General features: G+C 42.7%; 1 protein-coding gene across 1 annotated transcript in view; it reads right to left on the bottom strand.

The window, feature by feature from the left end:
- Positions 1-15,875, bottom strand: part of tmtops2b (teleost multiple tissue opsin 2b) — a 36,481-nt gene extending 20,606 nt beyond the window's left edge. Inside the window, exon 1 of the mRNA XM_086220387.1 lies at positions 15,072-15,875. Coding sequence (XP_086076513.1) covers positions 15,072-15,438 — 367 coding nt within the window. The 5' untranslated portion in view covers positions 15,439-15,875. The remainder of the gene's footprint in view (positions 1-15,071) is intronic.
- Between the last annotated feature and the right edge of the window lie 4,184 nt (positions 15,876-20,059).

Genomic DNA, 20,059 nt, shown 5'->3' with positions numbered 1-20,059 from the left:
GTCCCAGCAAGCGCTTCCATGCAGGTGATGACTGGCCAGAGGCTTCAGGTTCTCGGGTTGTTGATCATTAGCAAGATTTTCAATTGGACTTAATTCACTTTAAAATTCTAAATTGCTGCTTCTACTGTGAGGAGATGAGTTGCCTCACTTTATGCTGCTTGAGCACAGATGGCTTGAATATGTGGCTGAGGTGACAAGAAGTTGACAAAGGTAACAGTGGAAGAGGACTAAAAATGATTGTGTTCCCCCCTTATTTCTGTTCACATCAGTGCTGACTGGCGGTGGCGTTGATCAACGCCAGTGTTCCTGCAGCGTCAGTGACGGTTAAAGTTGCTGCCATTACTGGATAAAGCCAGATGATGGTGAGTTTGGGGAATTTATTAAAATCCCGTACGAATATTGACTTGCTCTAAAGAATAAACTGATCAGATTTAGTTGACGCATCCATTTTACTTAAATGTCAAATTGTGTGTTTTCACATTTATTTTGCAAACACACAAAAATAAGCAGAGGCCAATATCTGTTGCTACAAACAAAGCAAAGATCCTCAGGAGCTCATTGGAGCTCATTGTTGAGCTGAGTCTCCTCAGGAAGAACACTGGGATCCCCTCTGGAAAACAGCTTGCCATGTAGAGTCCAGTTCATTTTTGTTATTGATTGAACTTGTTGGAATCCACAGTTCCTCTCCCTCATAACAACCAAGACCTCCAGTTGCTCTGGACATCAACCCCCAGCTCAGTAGTTTCACAGGTATTGATCTTAAAATGACTGACATCGCACCATGTAACGAAGCTCCCATCGGGGCTTTGCTGTATCAATAGTCAACAGAGAAGGCTGGATACCTGTCACTGTGATCAAAATATGCTACAATAATGATTACTTCTATTCTGATGACAAATAGGAAAAAAAAAAACATGAAATCTTGCAATACATGGAATATAAAATGCAGCTCGGCGGAGGCATGCAATTGTAATGCGATAATTCTAAATTTCATGCCCCTCAAGCGGTCCTAGCTGTGTTTTTGCATTCTAAATCAGAAAAGAGAAAATTATCATTTCTTGAAGAATCAAGGTCTCAAGTCATTGTTTTTATTGGTTGCCTGGGGCAAGAGGGTGGGTCTTTTGAACCTGAAGTCTGAAGACAAATGAAGAAGGAGGAAGCAGTGGAGTAGAAAAGGATGAGAGGAGGCAACCCTGCGGTGGAACGACTCTCTTGTTGCTGCCACAGTTTTATTTTATGTCCTATTACTGTCAAGAATAGCCTTAAAGCTCCTGAATCTAAAACCAATCATTCTACTAGAGCTGCCTACGCAATGACAGGCAGGTACACGACCGATTATTTCCTGACCACATCTCAGTCAGTCAATCTGCTGCCGCTGTCTTCCTCCATGGAGCTCTTCACCGTTTCCATTTTCTCCTATTTCACAATATCATGATGGTATCAATGTTTATAATTACAAGTCTGTAAAAAAGCAAAGACAAGTGAAACACCTTGCAACATTGAAAAATTCTCCACTCCAAGGTTCGGAAAACTCAATTTAATCTTGTGGAATTCAAAAAAGCCTGAATTAAAGCGAACGTGACGACCAAGTCTCTTGACAATTTGAAAGCAGGCGCAGAGACCAATTGAAGCATGAATAAGTGTCTTTTTATAGCTTGGTATATCTTCAAATACCTCACAATTAAATTATCTTACATGGACGTTTCATAGATAGAGTCATTTAAGTTTATGTGTGTTTTACATTCTAAAATGTGTCAATTGTAGGGTGATATCTTAGTTAAATTTGCGCCGGTTACACTAAACTAGTTACTGGTCTGTGACAGGGCTCCAACAAAGCTTCCTTGACTAAAATTGTGACTAAAACACATCAGTGCACACAAATGAAGTGTGCAGCCATAGGAGGGAGATAATCCTCACATTGTAATTATGTGAGCGCAATGTTTTCTCTCACAGTATAAAATGGATAAATTTGTCTTAACCAGTTGCAAGAAACATGGATATTGAGGATGAATATTGATACTGAAAAAAAATTAAACACCAATAAATTCAGTTCTTTCCTGTCAGTTCTCCAACAGCTCGTAGTTGACGACCCCATGTTCTGAAGAATGTGGAGGAGGTTGGGTTTTTTTTTTAAATATTTTGGTATGAATTCTAATTTCTGACTTGAAAATATCGTATACATGTTTACACAGCATTTCTGCATTTTGCTCCTAATTGGGTGCGTAGAACGCACATGCATGTCAGAGTTAGCTGATCCTCGATAAGCCCCAGCTTTTGTTCAAACCTCGTGTGGCGAGCTACTGAAAATGACACATGTCACATCTTCTACAGCTGTGTGTCACGTGATACTGCCCTATCCTGCAAAAGCAACCTGTGGAGTGTAAATTTCCCTATCCAGAGGGTAAAATCCATAATGACATGTAATGTGATTAGTCCAGAAAAAGACAGATGTCCTTTTGAGGTTCCTTGTGGTTGCACTTCACATGTGATATTGTAGTGGACCGTGAGGACTTGTTTGTACACGACCAGATGAGTCTCAGATGAACTATACTGACCATGTGGAGAGACTCCCACTGTGATGAACTTTTACTTGACAGATTTCATCTGACAACCTATTCTTCCCCTACTGTTCTGCAAAATCTACAACTCTACATTTTCATTTGGCAGACACTTTTGTCCGAAGCGCTATACAACACAAGCAAATATTTACTGACTGTTCTCCCAATAAAACTAAACAAAAAGCATGATGTCAAATCTCGGTACCAGGAAAGAGTTTGTGTGGTGTTTTGCAGCAGAACAGACTGGTCTACAGGGTGTTTGATTTGGATGCCGTAGCCTGGGGGGCTGTGCACTGGGCCAAACATTAAATAGAAACACAATTCACCATCTGCCTAAGGTTGTAGTCTAACTGTAAGGTCATCCCCTTACAAGTAATATCCATTAGTGTGTCTCAAGGAAGTGCAGTGTCCATTTTGAAGTCTGGGGTCTGAGGATCTAGGGTCAGCTTTCTGGATCACTTTGATGTTGTCCACTGTTTGGGGCAGATGACAACAGGCAGGTTTATCGAGATTCAGGCACTTCAGATGTCTTCATGGGCTCCCTCGGAGACCGGAGATCCACCCCGGGACTCGTCCACAGTTTCAAGGCTCAGTCAGTACTGGGTTAGATCTGGTTCTAATGCAGTCGGTCCTGGGTCTGATCAACATTATGCGTACTATCTAAAAAAGACTCTGATCAAAGCAAACACTGATAATAATGAAAAGCTGTGTGTGTGTGCGTGTGCGTGTGCGTGTGTGTGTGTGTGTGTGTGTGTGTTCTGGGCACAAAGAGGATGAGAGAACAGAGGCCAGACTGGGTGCAGACAGCAAGTTAGCAATGCTAACGTAAACAGATGGTAATGGGACTCGTATTTACATTTCAAAAGGCCAAAGTCATATTTAGACAGACAGCTGATGTCTAAATGGGTCCTGTATGTCATCAGTTACCGAGACAGAGATTGGACTAAAAAATTAAACACGTCACAGAGTAAATGAGTGATGCAGTTTCTATCAGTGAGAGAGGAAACACATTAACAGAAAAACCAGGATGGAGGAGGATAGATTTCATGCATCGTGATGAGATGAGATTAAACATGAGATTAAGTGAGAAACAAAGTTATGATTTAACGTGAAAATTAATTATAATTTTGAAGCAATTAGTGATGACATCAGTGCAAGTAGGTCTCTTGTTTTGTGTTTCCAATTAGCTGCGACATGGGTGCAGGTCCAATTTGACATGTCATATAGTAACTGGGTCCATGACAGGTCCAGGTCCTTACCTGGGTCCTGATCTGCTTGGGTCTGGGTCTTAGTTTTAAAGTACTGGACGGTTCTCACCTGGGCCTGGGTGGTACAATTCTGGGTCTCGTTGGGTTCAGGTATGAATAATTGGACCCAAGAAGACCTCTGACCTGCACATTCAAGTTCAGAATGTTCACATCCACAAGTGGGCATCAAGGTCAAAGGTGACGTATTACCTCGTCATCAGTCAAGAATCTTTCCAACTGATTTCAGTCAGTTACCATAGTGACAGTTTGAAAACATAACACTAATTAGCAATAGAATGGAGACAACTTCATGAAAGTAAAACACATACGTCATTTGACATTACAGACACCTGCTACACTAATTAGCACAACCTAAAATAACAAGTAAGTGACTTCTTTAGGCTCGGAGCAAGCGCATCTCTCATCTCTCCTCACAAATGAGTCACGTTAAGTGACATCAAACCTCAGAACTCTCAAAAAAAAACCAACTAATTTCTTACACTGAGATAATAAAAGTTCTGTAACCACAGAACCTTCAAGCACTTTCAGTTTTTGAAAAAGCTGAAGATCCAAAAATGTTAATGGTCATAGCATTGCCTCCACAGTTAATTAGATCTAACGTGCAGGCGTATAGAGCCAAAACACAGTGTGATCTGACTCCACTTTTGAGTTTAAACTATTTGACACATTTGCAAGACAATTATGCAGCGAACAGCTCTTTCTAACCACATTTCAGAGACAAGCCAGAAATTAACCCAACTCTGCATATTACTTTTTGAAATTACATGCCTGCCTCGTCAGAAAATCCCTGCTTCAGCTATGCAGTTCTCTGGGCAGCGGTTAATGTTATGTAGTATAAAAAGTTTTTTTTTTTTTCCATTTTTCTCTCAAAAAAGCTTCTTGAAATGATATTCCCAGCTGAAAATTAGTGTTTTAGGATGTGTAATCAGTTTATAGGGGACTTTAATGCCCAATCTTTGAACCCATCGCCCTGATAGCTTAGCCTCTGGAAACAAGGGCCAGTATTTCTGAGTGCCAGTGTAGCAAGCAGATATTCGATCCAAGACTTCCTTGTTCTTGTTGCTCATTGTTTACAGTCCATACAGAAACTTGAGACGTTTGGCGTTAAAAGACAATGAATATGAGCAGTTAAAATCCACTACAACAGTTTTTTGAAATTGTCCTACTAGAGCCATTCGTCCCACCTTCTATTTTGACCACAGCATTCCGTCTCTTTTACACTAAAGGCAAGACTGTCGATGTGGACGGGCCGGACCAGGGCCTGCTCAAACGTGACTGGCCAAAGCTACTCAAACAGAAACCAGAAGCTTTTCCGTCCCAACATTTTCTACCTTACCTACAGATTCTGTATTCATATGCAGAATCTGATAATCAAGATTATTAAACATCTATCTCCCAAGGCAACGCCCCATCTTTGTGCCCACCCCAAAAAAGTATCCAGAGTGACATGCAATGTCCTAAATTTGTGTGCCCCATAATTAGTAAATACAAATCTCAGTTTTCCTGGTGTAACAGAATAATAGAAGCTATATGAAATAGTCTATGATGAATACACATGATGGATATTTTCAGTTATTGAGAGAAAACATGGCAATACCTGCTTCCATCCATCTGCATGCTCTGTCTGAGGATTATCATGTCCAAAATAGTTATCATAGGATCATAGCAGTACTAGAGAATTTTTCTCATCATCTTACTGTGTTTCATGATAGTGGAACCATTCACCTCCTGGACGTGAGCCTAAATACTAATGTTCTCATAAAATAGAGAGAGAGAAGGAGAGAGAGAAAGAGAGAGAGGAAGGGAGAACGAGAACCACTGACAGGCAGATTTAATAATGGCCTTTGTTACTTTGACTGGAATTAATATGGAATTAATCCAGATGCCACTGAACTGACGTTAACCTTAGATATACATCAAAACTAAAATGTTTGATCCTGCCTTTCATTTTCAATTACAAAAGAAAACTTAAAAGACTGCACAACGACGAGCATCCCTGATTGCACTGCATTGATTTGATAGCGGCTGCTTTCTCCAGCACTTCAACAGTATCACAGTGTGTGGTTAATTTAGGAGTTTAAAATCAAAGGAAAACACTTTTCGACAACAGCCTGTGAGGTTTCTGTCACTCTGACTGAGAAAGCCTCATTTCTATTCCGAACTTGTTGCTCCACTCAGTGGATCATCAAGGTAACATCTGTCTGTGATACACTAAAATGAATAAAATAATGAGCTTTCTTCTGTCGATTAACTCTTCATTAGTGACTCATATATCATGGCTAACTGTCAGAGATTATGCGTGGGAAGCGATAGGATTTATTGTTTTGCAGCAATATGACTGACACACTCTCACATTTACCACTTTAATAAAGGCACACTGACAGTACACATGGCTTTACTTTAATTGTGACTCTGGAAGCTGTCATTTATGGTGCTGCTGAACTGCACCTTGTTAGACTGAGAGGAGTTCCAAATTTTTCACGATTCCATTTTTATAAAGTTGGACTGACTAAAGATGAGGAGTCAAATATGAAAGTTATTCATGTCTCTAAATCTGTAAAAACACCATAGACTCTTATGAGCTGCCTCATTGTGTTACATATAGATTTGTGTGCTTTTTTTTTTTTCTTAATTAACGAGATAATAAGGTATCATACAGAATACCATCAAGAAGCCAGGCTAGAAGTTGATTCATTTGTTTAGGCAATCCTTGACGTCTTATTTAAGTGCTGGTCTGCTCAAACATTGTATAATTATTAATATATGACACATGTCATTGTATCCTTGTGTGTGTCCTTATAAAACTATAGCGCAGAGCCGCTCTTCATCTATTTTTGTGGGGACATTTGGATGTCAAAATGGAATGCACTCTACTATAGCAGAAGTCTGTGTTTGCCTGACAAGGTTTAAGCGAGGATGCTCATTATGTTCCACATCGCCAATTTTCCTCTCCAACTTAATTAAACCTTGCCTCAGAGTTGGTGTCCAGCAGTATTTACAAGTTACACAACCTCCAGCACTGAGCACTATGAATAATCATCTCCTATATATTCAACAGCTGAACAAAACACAGAATAACTTCTTTTTAACAAAATTGACATTCCACTTTATTTACACGCATTTTAAAATGGTACACATTACATAATAGAGCATAAATGTTCTCCAGTGTGTTGTCAAAGAACATGAAAACACACTATAGGGAGGTTAAGTGATACTTCAAACCCTCCTACAAGAACATTGATTGGTATTTTATCTTTCAAGTACTCACAAATATGTGTACTGAGCTTCCAGAGATGTCCTTTCACAGCTGCGTCGAGTTTCAAGCTCGAAGGCAAAATACACTTTAGGGTGAAGTAATTCTTTAAAAAAATGCCACATGTTAAACTTCTGTACATAGGTGACAAATACTCCGCTTCATCGTGTTTTGATTTGATGGCAAAAGTCTTTACTGAAAGGTTGAATACCATTCTTGCAAAGGATATTCTCTCTTTTTGGTGTTTTGATGAGACATGTTGGACAAAAATCTCCCGCAGGTGATGGAGCCGAGATTTCCAGATGATAGCGTACAATTCACACCATTTTTATACTCATCAAACTCATAGTCCTGCTGGAAGACAGGTAGTCACCCACTCATTGAGAGGGTGATGAAGGATGACATCAGACCACACAACTCTCTTCCTCATCTCTGTGGACCAGTGCTTATGGACCCAACTGAACTCTCCCCTTCATCTTTGTGATGACACTGAAGTTCATCATTAGCTGCTATATCAACCAAATCCCCAGTAGCCAGCACAAGCCCACCCTACTAAGAGCTCACCCTCTGCCGTCAGGCCAACCAGGAGCACCTTTCACGTAACTGGCAAGGTGGACACACCAGCCAGGGATCACCCTTGGTGCTCCAGGTGTGCTCCAGCTAAGGCACTCGCAACCCAACTGCTGCATGTCCTTGCTAGATATTTTATTACTGGGGATACAGAGACAAATGAGAGTGACGCCCTGCTCTAGGTGGAAGCCAGCCTGGCAGCTGTATTTGTTAGCTTGCAGGGATGGACATAGTTAAACTGGAGTTGGTATTCCAGGTAATGTCAGCTAGCACAGAGACGGCGGGAGTGATGAGGTGACTGTGGGCTCACTTAGTTTTCTCTGTGTTGCTAAACCAGTGTCACGATCCCTGTCTCGTGTTTCCTGTTTTATTTTGTAGTTATGTCCTGTCTTCCTGTCCTCCCTCCTGTGATTACCTTGTGTCTCACCTTGGTGATTGCACCACCTGTGTCACGAGTCTCAAGTCACCAGTCTCCAATCTGCAGTCTCAAGTCACCGTCCTCCAGTCTCAAGCCGTCAGTCTCCCGTCTCAAGCCGTCAAGCCGTCAGTCTCCCGTCTCAAGCCTCCGTTTCCCAATAAACCTCTTTTGTGCACCGTCCCACACTGTCCGCTATTGGGTCTACTTCCCTCCACTCCTATACGTAACAACCAGCCTGTACTTGTCAGATATGAAAATGAATACAAAGAGACAACTACTGAATAGAAATTGTACAAGGTTAACAATTCTGTCACATTGTTGGTTTGACTAAAGATAAGCAAGGATGTACAATGTTTCCTGAAAGAAAAGTGACAATGACAGCTGCAGCTATTTCTAGCAACTAGAAAAAAAGTTAGCATAGGAACAATGTCAAATTGTATCTCATCTTTAATTTCATTACACAATAAGGCTTGCCATACTCTTAAAAAAATTGTAAGTATGCTCTGAATTACTGTATACGTGTGTTTATATGTGTGTATTTGTGTGATTCTCACTGCATATTCTTCCTGTACAAGTACAATTAAGGTATGTTCAATGTGGAACAAAACCATATGACGTGGCTCATCTTGAGATTGACAATAGCTGGCACATCGTAAAGGTCTACCTAACAAATTATGAAAATGAAACAATGGGGAAGTTGAGAGAGGAAGATCCTGGATGATGTGAGAAAGAAAGGAACTTGGACTGTGATGTGAGGAAACAAAGAGTTTGTATGACTGTGCCAACCAGAGGTGGAAGAGAGGGGTCAGCATCTCTCTCTCCAAAACAGATGCACATTGCCTTTCTTTCAACAAGACCAAGGCCACTATGTATCATAAAACACATGACTCCCCTGTAACTATGAATCACGCACAATTCAGTCTGCAGCTGAATTTTTTTCAGTTACAATATAAAATGAAGCCAGGACTGCGAGAAAATCATACAGTCACAATGGAAATGGATCTCAAAGACACTTTAGTAAAAAAAAAAGTTAAAATGTTGCTGGCCTGACCATTAGACAGATGAACATTTCATTTCACTTCATTATTCATTCGCTTTTCCAAGATTCAAAAGTTTTGTTTCAGAGGCTTAAGCTAGGCTACAATATTCATGTCCCATATCCCACTTTAAACATACTTTGTGTCACTTCTCCATCAGCCTTCAGGCAAAAACTTGCCAGGAGGTTCAGTACACTCTTTCTCACTGCACCTTCTTCTTTCTTCATAAATACTCATTTCTGTGTACACTGTTGTTGGGGTGTTTTTTTTGTTTGTTTGGTTTGTGATTTTTTTTTGGGGGGGGGGGGGGGTTGGTGTACAACACAGAAAGTAGAGACAGGTTTTCTGATCTGGTGAATTTCATCAATAACTCAAATAAAGTGACCAGCGATCCAATGGTTGGAGATATTATGGAAGACACAGAGATAGAGAGACCGACCCTGTAACCCTGGTAACAGCTCAGCTATGTGTGCTCCAGCTCCTCAAGCTTGAGGACACAGTGACTGTCAACAACCTAGTCAAAACCAGCTGGTGATGGCAAATCCCTGCCTGACATTTTTTGCTACCTAAGCTCACCTAAGTCAGGAGTTGGATCTCAACCTGGATGATGGAGTTGTGAAAGCAGGGATCCAGTAAACAAAAGAATGGCTGGAAAGACAGTAACGTTCTCAATGAAGAAAACTCTAAATAGGTAGAAATTATTCTCCTCCATAGGAGCTGTGGATGCTGCAGCATTGGTACCTGCTTAGGAGTATGAAGAATGACCTTCAGGGCTAGTGCCAAGGTGGAGAATAAAATGGCTAACTTTCCAGAGAATAGGTTAGTACCAGATCAAACTGGAGTGTGGACTATAGGTCTAAGGATCAAACTCTCTCAGTACCTGCTCACTGGTGTTGTGGTACTTCTAAATAGAAGAAGTCATGTGTCTCTTCTCTAACTTTGTCAGCACTGAACTCAGGAAGCATTCACAATTCCGAACTTTCCAAGACTAAACAAGCCTTGTCGAAAAAAAGACATTAAATACTACTTCTGGGTCCCATCACAAAGGTATCTGGGAGCATTAAATTGATAGTCAGGACAGTTACAAGCAAGCATTATCAATCATTAGTACTTATGAAGCACGAAACAGCCAACTATCCCTTTAAGGACAATCTCAACAGCAAAGTGCAAACAGTGGACCGATCCTGGGGTCCTACTGAAGTCCAGGTGCTGTAGCACAGTTGACCTCAAGGATGCTGCTATACTATCACTGCTTAAGTGATGAATATTTCATCTTATATCTTTCTATTAAAGCTTCAACATTTAGACAACAAAATAGCTAGCTTTAAAGTTAACAATACATCAGACAGATCCTTGAGTTATAGCCAGGAACTGGGTGCTCTCAGTCAGGTGAAACGATGATTTTTGACCACCTTTCAACAATAAAAAATAACTGAAACTATAGGTATTAAAGGCTGCTGAAGACAGAAAGAAAAGCCGATAGAACATAGAAGTTTGAGGGTCTTTGTAGCTTACTGGAAATTTACCAATATGATAATATTGGTATTGGAACCGTCACCTTATTGTGGTGGAGGAGTTTGCATGCCCTAATGACCCTAGAAGCTATGCTGTCGGGGGCATTTTGACCCTGGTAGGGTCACCCAAGGCAGACTGGTCCTAGGTGAAGGGCCAGACAAAGAACGGTTCAAAAGACCCTTCATGGAAAGAAGAACCAGGAGTTTGTGTACCCAGCCTGGAGGGGCACCGGGGCCCTGCCTTGGAGCCAGGCCAGGGTAGGGGCCCGTTGGAGAGCACCTGGTGGCCGTGACTTAGCCCATGGGGTCCGGCCAGGCCTAGCCTGAAAAAGGTTACATGGACTCGTTCCCCAGTGGACCCACCATCCACAGGAGGAACCAGAAGGGTCCGGTGCTGTGTGGTTGGGGCAGCAGATCAATGCGGGGACCTTGGCTGTCTGATCCCCAGACATGGGAGCTGGCTTTTGGGACATGGATTGTCACCTCTCTGGCGGGGAGGAAGTCAAAGCTGGTGGAAGAGGTTGAGCATTACCGGCAATATATAGTCAGCCTCACCTCGACACATAGCATTGTATGGAACCCAAGTCCTTGAGAGGGGTTGGACTCTCTCCTTTGCTGGAGTTGCTCCAGGTAAGAGGCAGAGGACCAGGTTGGGCTTTTTGATAGCCCCCAGACTCTCTGCCTGTACATTGGGGTTTACTCCGGTGGACGAAAGAGTTGCTTCCCAGCGCCTTCAAGTTGGGGAACAGGTCCTGACTGTTGTCTGCACTTATGCACCGAACAGCAGTTCAGAATACCCACCCTTTTTGGAGTCCCGGGAAAGGGTGCTGGATGGTGCCCCCCCATTGTCCTACTGGCAAACTTCAATGCTCAAGTGGGCAATGACAGAGTACCTGGAGGGGCATGATTGGGAGGAACAGTAGGCCCATCCTGCCCCCTAGTGGTGTGCAGTTATTTGACTTCTGTGCGAGTCACAGTTTGTCCATAAATAACACCATGATCGAACATAAGGGTGTCCATTGGTGGACGTGGCACCATGACATCCTAGGTCATAGATCTATGATCGATTTTATAGTTGTATCATGTGACCTGTGGCCGTATGTTCTGGACATTCGGATGAAAAGAGGAGATGAGCTGTCAACTGATCACCATCTGGTGGTGAGTTGGATCAGATGGCAGGGGAAGACGCCATGAAGACCTGGTAGGCCCAAAAGAGTAGTGAGGGTTAGCTGGGAATGCCTGGTGGAAGACCTGTCGGGATGATCTTCAACTCCCACCTCCAGCAGAGCTTTGACCACATCCTGGGGGCAGTGGGGGACACTGAGTCTGAATGGACCATGTTCTGCTCTGCCATTGTTGAGGCGGCTGTTGTGAGCTGTGGCCGTAAGGCTGCTGGGGCCAATTGTGGCAGTAATCCCCGAAACTGCTGGTGGACACCAGAGGTGTGGGAAGTTATCAGGCTGAAGAGGGAGGCCTACAGGGCGTGGCTGGCCCGTGGGTCTCCAGAGGCAGCCGACCGGTACTGGCAGGCCAAGCGGTGTGCAGCCATGGCGGTCACCGAGGCAAAAACTTGGGCATTGGAGGAGTTCAGTGAGGCCATGGAGAATGACCATTGGTCGGCTCCGAAAAGGTTCTGACAAACCGTCCATTGCCTCGGAGGAGAAGGCAGCAACTTGCCTACATTGTTTACAGTGGGAACAGGAGGCTGCTGACATCAACTGAGGAAATAATTGGACAGTGGAAAGAATACTTTGAGGAACTCCTCAATCCCACTAACACATATTCCATGGAGGAAACCGAGTTGGGGGATAACTTGGGGGGTTGTCCAATCTCCAGAGCAGAAGTCACCGAGGCAGTAAAGCAACTCCCCGGTGGCAGAGCTCTGGAGGTGGATGAGATCCACCCTGGGTATCTCAAAGCTCTAGATGTTGTAGGGTTGTCTTGGTTGACACGTATCTGCAACATTGCATGGACATCAGGGGTGGTGCCTTTGGAGTGGCATGCTGGAGTGGTGGTCCCCATCTTTAAAAGGGGACTAGAGGGTGTGTTCCAACTATCAGGGGATCATACTCCTCAGCCTCCCTGGAAAGGTCAATGCCAGGATACTGGAGATGAGAGTCAGGGCGATAGTCGAACCTCAGATCAAGGAGGAGCAATGTGGTCTTCATCCCAGCCGTGGAACCGTGGATCAGCTTTTCACCCTCACTAAGGTGCTGGAGGGGGCATGGGAGTTTGCCCAACCAGTCCACATCTGCTTTGTGGATTTGGAGAAAGCTTATGACCATGTTCCAGGAGCACCCTGTGGGGGGTACTCCGGGAGTATGGGGTGGATGGCCCCTTAAAAAAAGGACATTTGGTCTTTCTACCAGAGGAGTGAGAGTCCGGTTCGCATTGCTGGCAGTAAGTCGGACTTGCTCCCAGTTAGGGTTGGACTCCGCCAAGGCTCCCCTTTGTCATTCACAGCCGAATGTGAAGCAGTAGGGATGAGAATCAGCACCTCCAGGTCTGAGGCCATGGTTCTCAGCCGGAAAAGGGTGGCCTGCCCACTCCAGGTCGGGGGGGGGGGGGGTCCTGCATCAGGTGGAGGAGTTTAAGTATCTCAGGATCTTGTTTGTGAGTGAGGGTAGGAAGGAGCGGGAGATTAACAGGCAGATTAGGGTGGCATCTGCAGTGATGCGGGGGCTAAACCAGTCCGTTGTGGTAAAGGTGGAGCTTACCCAAAAGGCGAAGCTCTTGATTTACCAGTCAGTCTACGTTCCAACCCTCACCTATGGTCATGAGCTTTGGCTAATGACCGAAAGAACAAGATTGCAAATACAAGCAGCCGAAATAAGTTTCCTCCGCAGGGTGGCTGGGCTCTCCCTTAGAGATAGGATGAGAGGCTTGGCCATTCGCGAGGGACTCCGAGTAGGTGATGGAAGTGGCTAGGGAAAGGACAGTCTGGGCTTCCTTACTGAGACTACTACCCCCGCGACCCAGACCAACCGGATAAGTGGAAGATGATGACGACCATAATGAAGCAGTAGGGGGAGAAACAACAGCTCCATCCACATACGTGTAGTTGATGGACCCACAGCACTGGGTGAATTCAAAGATTGTGTGCTGTATCTGAATATGCATGAATATAACTCATCCTCAAATATATTTATGAAAATGATAACCATGCATCACACTGGGTTCACTAAACAGATCAAACTATCCAGTGACAGTGCAGTCTACATGGGCAGAGAGAGACAGACAGACAGATAGCCAGAGACAGAGAGAGAGAGAGAGCACTCACAGTGCAGTGACAGTGAAACAAACAGAATAGAGATTGAATCTGTACTATAGGATGTCACCAATGAATGTGCTTCTTTTATTTACCTGCCACCTTAACTGACACTTGAGCAAATCCACTAAACAATATCAGCTGCACGCCTCTTTTGGCAGATCCTGCTGTTTCGTCAAATGCTGTCAAACTGACTTCTCAGAGATCTCAAAGGATCCCACCTTCCCAGTGGGATATTCCAGGATTGCTATGCTTGCCTGCTACTGTGCATGTATGTGCAGGAAAAATGATTGTGTTATTTACTATTATATCGATGTTGTGTTCTTTTTAATTTTGTTACCCTGACTGAAAATCCACTTTCCCATCTGGGATAATTAAGTGAACTGAACAATAGGAGGGTAGAATAAAGGGAAACTGAGGACTGATCACTCAGTTCTAGGACGGGGGGGCATTTACAGGTATCACAGCCCATACATCCAGTCTCTCAGATCTTTTTAGACCCCTCATGCATTTAATTGATTTTCTGAATCAATGAAACTTTACATTCATAGCAACTCAGCCGTAGCTTCAAATGCACCAGGTTGTAGTAAAGCTTCTTCACCACATGTCTGTACACTGTCACCTTGCATCAAGGGAGGAACTAGAAATCTTATTAGAAATCTTACTTCCACAAATGCACATTTTAAAATCTAATTCTTGAGAATCGTCTCAAGAAAGAGGATATACATGAAAAAAACAACAACATTTAAGCGTTTAAATTCCCTCCAGTGTCTGTTGAACTGCAATGTGGAATAGAAGGAAGTGCCTGTGTTTGGTAATAGAAAGGAAACAGAATTAAGGACACCTGCCTTTTTTTAGGCTGTTGCCATTGTTTATTATGTGACAGGAGCCACCATTCTTTTATTTTGTAAAGTATAGCCAAATCAGTTCATTTAAAAAACAACATTATTTAGCCTCGTGCTATATTTACAATAAAATATTAAATACCCTCCTTCTTTCTATCAATTATGGGTCAGTCTTTAAGGACATAGGATCAAATGTATTTATTTATTTAGTTAAAAAGTCATACAATGGAAAAAAAATCTTTATCATTGTGATATTGTTGAATAACTTTTATCGAGCGTTTGGAGCAAAAATAAATTTCTAAAAATCAGATATAATGTTAGAAGATATGACGGAACTCACCAAAGCAGGAGTTGATGAAGCCGTACCAGCTGCAGCCGCTGCGCCCCAGCAGCCACCTCCCCCGGATACTGGAGGCAAAACTGAGCGTGGTGCCGAACAAACACACCAACATGTCGCTTACACTGATGTTCAGCAGAAGCATGTTGACCGGCGTCCTCAGCTTCTTAAATTTGCAAAAGAGAAGCAGGACGATAAAGTTGTTGAGAAACCCAAAAGTCATAATGAAGCCCAGTACCACGGAGAGCACTATGAAGCCGGTGGAGGAGAGCTTGCCCCGCTCGGCCGGCGAGTCTAGCAGCTCCCGCTCATCGCTCAGGTTGAAGCTGGAGTTGAGACCAGCTAGACCAGAAAACATCCTGCGGTCCATGCATGGGAGGGAGCTCGACTTGACTCTGGAGGCGTGATAGTAGTTACATTTCTCACTTTGGAAGTTTATGAAGAGCAGCTTTCCTCTTTATATCTCAGTGCTGTGTTCCTTGAGGTGCTATGAGTGCGCTTCATCCCTGCTCAAATCAAACCCTCCCCCGCTGATGATGAGAGGATGAAGATGCACCTATATGTCCCAGGAAACGGCTCGTATGGCTATGGGTTTCATTTTAATTCTGAAGTCCCACCTGTTACCTTTTTACGCGTCCCCGTCGTCACTGAGCCAGCGTTAATTACCAATATCAGCCCAGTTTACAGCCTTGTCATCCCCACCACACAATTAATAGATCATTCATGCCCGTGAGGTCGGTCATCCTCCTCCATGTCTCCACGTTTTTAATTATAATCCGCGCTCACAGGCGTCAGAGTCCCGCAAGAACAGTTTCGCGTTAAAGTGCGCTCCTCTGCACAATCCAGCAGCTTTTAAAGGCGACTCCTACGTCACAAGGCATCGGTATGAAAAGAGCCACAGGGGAGGAGTGCGTACGTGTGACTACGTTCATTTATATGAATTCTCTTGTGGGTGAGCTATCACGCTCTGTCGGTTACTGGGGGATTGTTTGACTGTTGGTAAGCGTCTGTGACTAAGCGTCTCAATCTGGAGCGCAGTTACAGTGAAACGACGTTGTAACACTTTGTGAAACACGCGTATTTACACATGAAGCACATTGAGAGAGGAAATCCATTTACAGACACAAAGAAGTTGGTCTTTTTCTTACCAAATGTCTGGTGTTTATAAGTTATTTAACAAAATCATATTAAATTCATTCTTTGTAAGTTCAAAATCAGTTCGACTTACAGAACCAGCTGATTTAACAAAGTTAATACATAAAACAGAGTAAATAATTTCAGAATCTTTCTTCTTCCTCCTCTCACTATTATAATTATTATTCTTTTTTTTTTTTTTTACTTTTGGCAGTTTTTTAATAGCTTTATCTGTTTCCATATATTCTCATCTTATTGTTAATCAATGTTGTTTCAGTGATGTATTACTATAAACTGTACCACAGTAATGTAATGCATTACTAATATGATTTCAGGGGGGCGGCATGGCTCAGAGGTAGAGTGGCCGTCTAGGAACTGAAGGGTTGCTGGTTCAATCCTCACTTCCCCAAGGACCTCGTTGAAGTGTCCTTGAGACAGATACTGAACCGCTAACTGCTCCTGATGGCCCTGCGACAGACTGGTGACCCGTCCAGGTTGAACTCTGCCTCACATCCAATGTCAGGTTGGATAGGCTCCACCCCCTGACCCTCAATGGATAAGCAGTATGGAAAATGGATGGATGGATGGATGGATGACATGATTTCACTCTTGTTTCTCTAGTTTACACAAACTGTCAGAGGTGCTCCCCTACCCAGACCACTTCCTGTTGCTGCACCAACAGCAGAGGCAAATCATGACATTAGACGCATTTCTTTACATTTCAGAAGCTATTAAGAAAATAAACTGCAGTTAAATAAAGGAATATTTTCCTCTTCCATTTTCGAATATGAAGTCACTGTTCTGTAACTATTTTTGGTGAAAGAAACACAAAAGTAATTTAACGCACTGCTCTACACAGATAGTAAAAGTAAAATTCAAAGCTCTTCTTCTGGCATACAAAACAGTGACAAGAATGGCTTATGCCTACCTGGAATCCCTCATCCAGGCCTACACACCGTCTTGTCCGCTACAGCCTGCATGTGGTGCTCCCAGCCCAGCGTGGCTCTGAATCTCTAACCAGACTCTTCTCCTCTGTTCTTACCACATGGTGGAATGAACTACCCAACACCATACGATCTACAGAGTCCCTTTCTACTTTTAAGAGACGTTTCCAGACTCAACTGTTCAGGGAACAACTAGGCCCTTAAATCTGACGCTTCTACTCTTTGTCCTCAGGGGTAGACGGTAGAAGGCTTAAGGTTTAAGATCCAGCTCTCAGTGAATACTGAGTTCTGACAATATTGAATATTGAAAGTGTCGAATGTTGAAAGATATTGTTGATGTTGAATTATTCTTTGGGGTCAGTTGTAGTTGAAGTATATTAAGAAAGAAAAAAAACTAGGATTTCTGCCACTAGATGGCAGCACCTGCGGCCAATCAAACATGAGGCACTTCGTCATTCTTACCTTTCCCTCCATTCTAAATTCTTGCTTGTGTTGTTCGTCGCTTTGTGAAAAAAGCGTCTGCCAAATAAAATTGTAGAATTTTAGTGTAACTTTCAAATGACAGGTTTCTGTGCGGCCACCTGATGTAGCCTATGATTTATTAAAACAGCTCATCTCCTATTTAATCGCTTCCCAAAATCTGCTGTCATGTCTCTGTTTGGTAGCCAAAATTATTGTCCGCCTGAAGCCTTAACAGCCAACATTGCACTTTGATTTTAATCCCCTCCAAATGATCTGAATGTGTTTTACAGCTGGCAGCCAGCGAGAAGATTAGCACATGTGGATCTAAAAGTATTAACCATGGATTTGTTCCACTTATTATTGCAGCTCAGTGTGGTTGCTTGGTGTATTCTTAGATACCTGTGACTTCAAATAATTCTCTCCACATTTTACACCAGGTGAAGTGCAGAAAAATACTCTTACATTTTTTTGTCACAGCATATTAGTCGACTGAAAGCTATAAAGAGCCAACTTCCCTGTCGGGAAGACATTGTTCATGTCACAGAAACAGGCGCGATGCTAAAGGTAAAGGTGAAAAGATTAAAAAGCAAAGCCCAGTTTGAGTCATATGAGTTTGAGGGCTTATCAGAAATGTGTCTCTGTCCTCCGAGTTTCATTACTGAAGGGGTGGTGGCAGTGGAATTGTCTGGGAGGGTCACACAATCTCCTGCAGCTGCAGCCCCCGAGAGTAAATTCACTTCCAGTGGCCAGCAGGAGTCATTAATGGAGCCCACGCACGACTGGATGTCAGAACCCCAGGAAACACTGGCAATCCCGCTTTAGATCAATCTTAAACTTTACTTGAGCTTTACAGAGCAACATTTTGATACAACTCTCTCAATGAAGGCTCCACCAATCCCCACAATAGAAACGAGGTCTTCTATCTGTGGACGGGCGTCAGCTGACACGGGTGGATAATTTGAAGATGAATTTGAATACAAGGTCAGAAACCAGCAGCGATGAATGAATGAATCTCTCAAGGATAGTATCTTATTTATACATTGCAGTACAGTGGGAAAATAATGTGACAAAGGTAGGAGCTCATCTCAGCACTGAATCTGTGTGGGAAGCATCTCAAGGGGGGGGAATGTTACAGTATCTTATCATTATATATTATTATTATTATGAAAAGTATAATACACCAAGCCTTTTAAGTATGACATCCTTTATGAACCTGTCATGTGTAAGAGCTATTAGTATTACATATCCATTAATGATAATACATATTTTTACAGCCCTTATGTAATCTAGTATTACAATGCTTTCAAAAATAAAAGCAAACAAGGCAGATACAAACAGGCAAAGATGAACGCAGAGCCCAAAGTTAACAAGCAACAATTAAAAACAGAAAAGTTTGTCATGAAGTTTTAAAAAGCTCCAGCGCGGGGGCTCGACAGTCAAAGCCTTTTGTTCCTTTTTCCACAACAGGGCTCCATTTGTGAATCATTAAAGGGTCAAGGGGCACAAAGCAGGTCAATAAAAAAAGCCGTTTAACGCTTTAAATATTTGTCATGACATTTAAAAATCCATGCTAAATGGAGGAGGCAAGCAAAAGGGTAACATGCTCACAGCTTTTAGTCAAAACAGTGGTTTGCATCAAAGATGACACCCAGATTCCTTAATATGATGTATTAAATCAAGTTATTTTTAAAACATCTATTAAAGAAATTGAGCTGAATTGTTGGGAATTGTTGATAACGTTGCGTCCTACAAAATCCTGCTCCCTAATAACGTTGAGTGAGGATGAATATGGTTTTAAAGAAAATGACTGAAAGGAACACTGTACGGTAAGGCGATTTAATAAACCAAGTTTCAAAGCAGCTTAATGGCAGCGTCATTTTTCTAAACAGCCAGCACTGTCTGATTGTATTTGAGAGGGGTTTAGATATAGTGCAGAAATGCAGACATTGAACCTGAGGCATTTGGATGATATAAAATAACAATAACCTTTGAAGCGCTAGCCGATCTCTGATGCGCTACACAATAGCTTTGTGCATTTGATATATTCTGACATATTTTGGTGAAGTAACATCATTCCATTCCAAATGACGGAGTTTATCTTGCACACAGAGAGTAATACATTTTCATTTTTTAGAGACGCAGGTGGCACGATAACCCTTTATTATCTAAGGCCGTGTGTTATGACAAGTTACTATTGTTTTCATTATGTTCATGTTTGACTACCACTGTTTTCCCTCTCATGGAAGTATGAGATGCAGATTCAGTATTTATAAAATGTCTGTTTGGCAAGTGCAATTATACTGTTTGCTTACGTAAATCTAGCGCTTGAGTGACAAGAAACACATCAACAGGTGGCATCATTCAAATGAGGCATCTCTACAGGTGCCGACACACCCACATTTCTCTATAGAAAAACAACAAAACATAAGGGAAGAAGGCTCCAGGCTAGGT

Source organism: Aulostomus chinensis, chromosome 12 (assembly GCF_037954235.1).
Source record: "Aulostomus chinensis isolate RoL2024-O1b breed Wild chromosome 12, RoL_Achi_v1.0, whole genome shotgun sequence".
Classification (NCBI taxonomy): Eukaryota; Metazoa; Chordata; class Actinopteri; order Syngnathiformes; family Aulostomidae; genus Aulostomus; species Aulostomus chinensis.
This window is presented reverse-complemented; position numbering and strand designations above follow the sequence as displayed.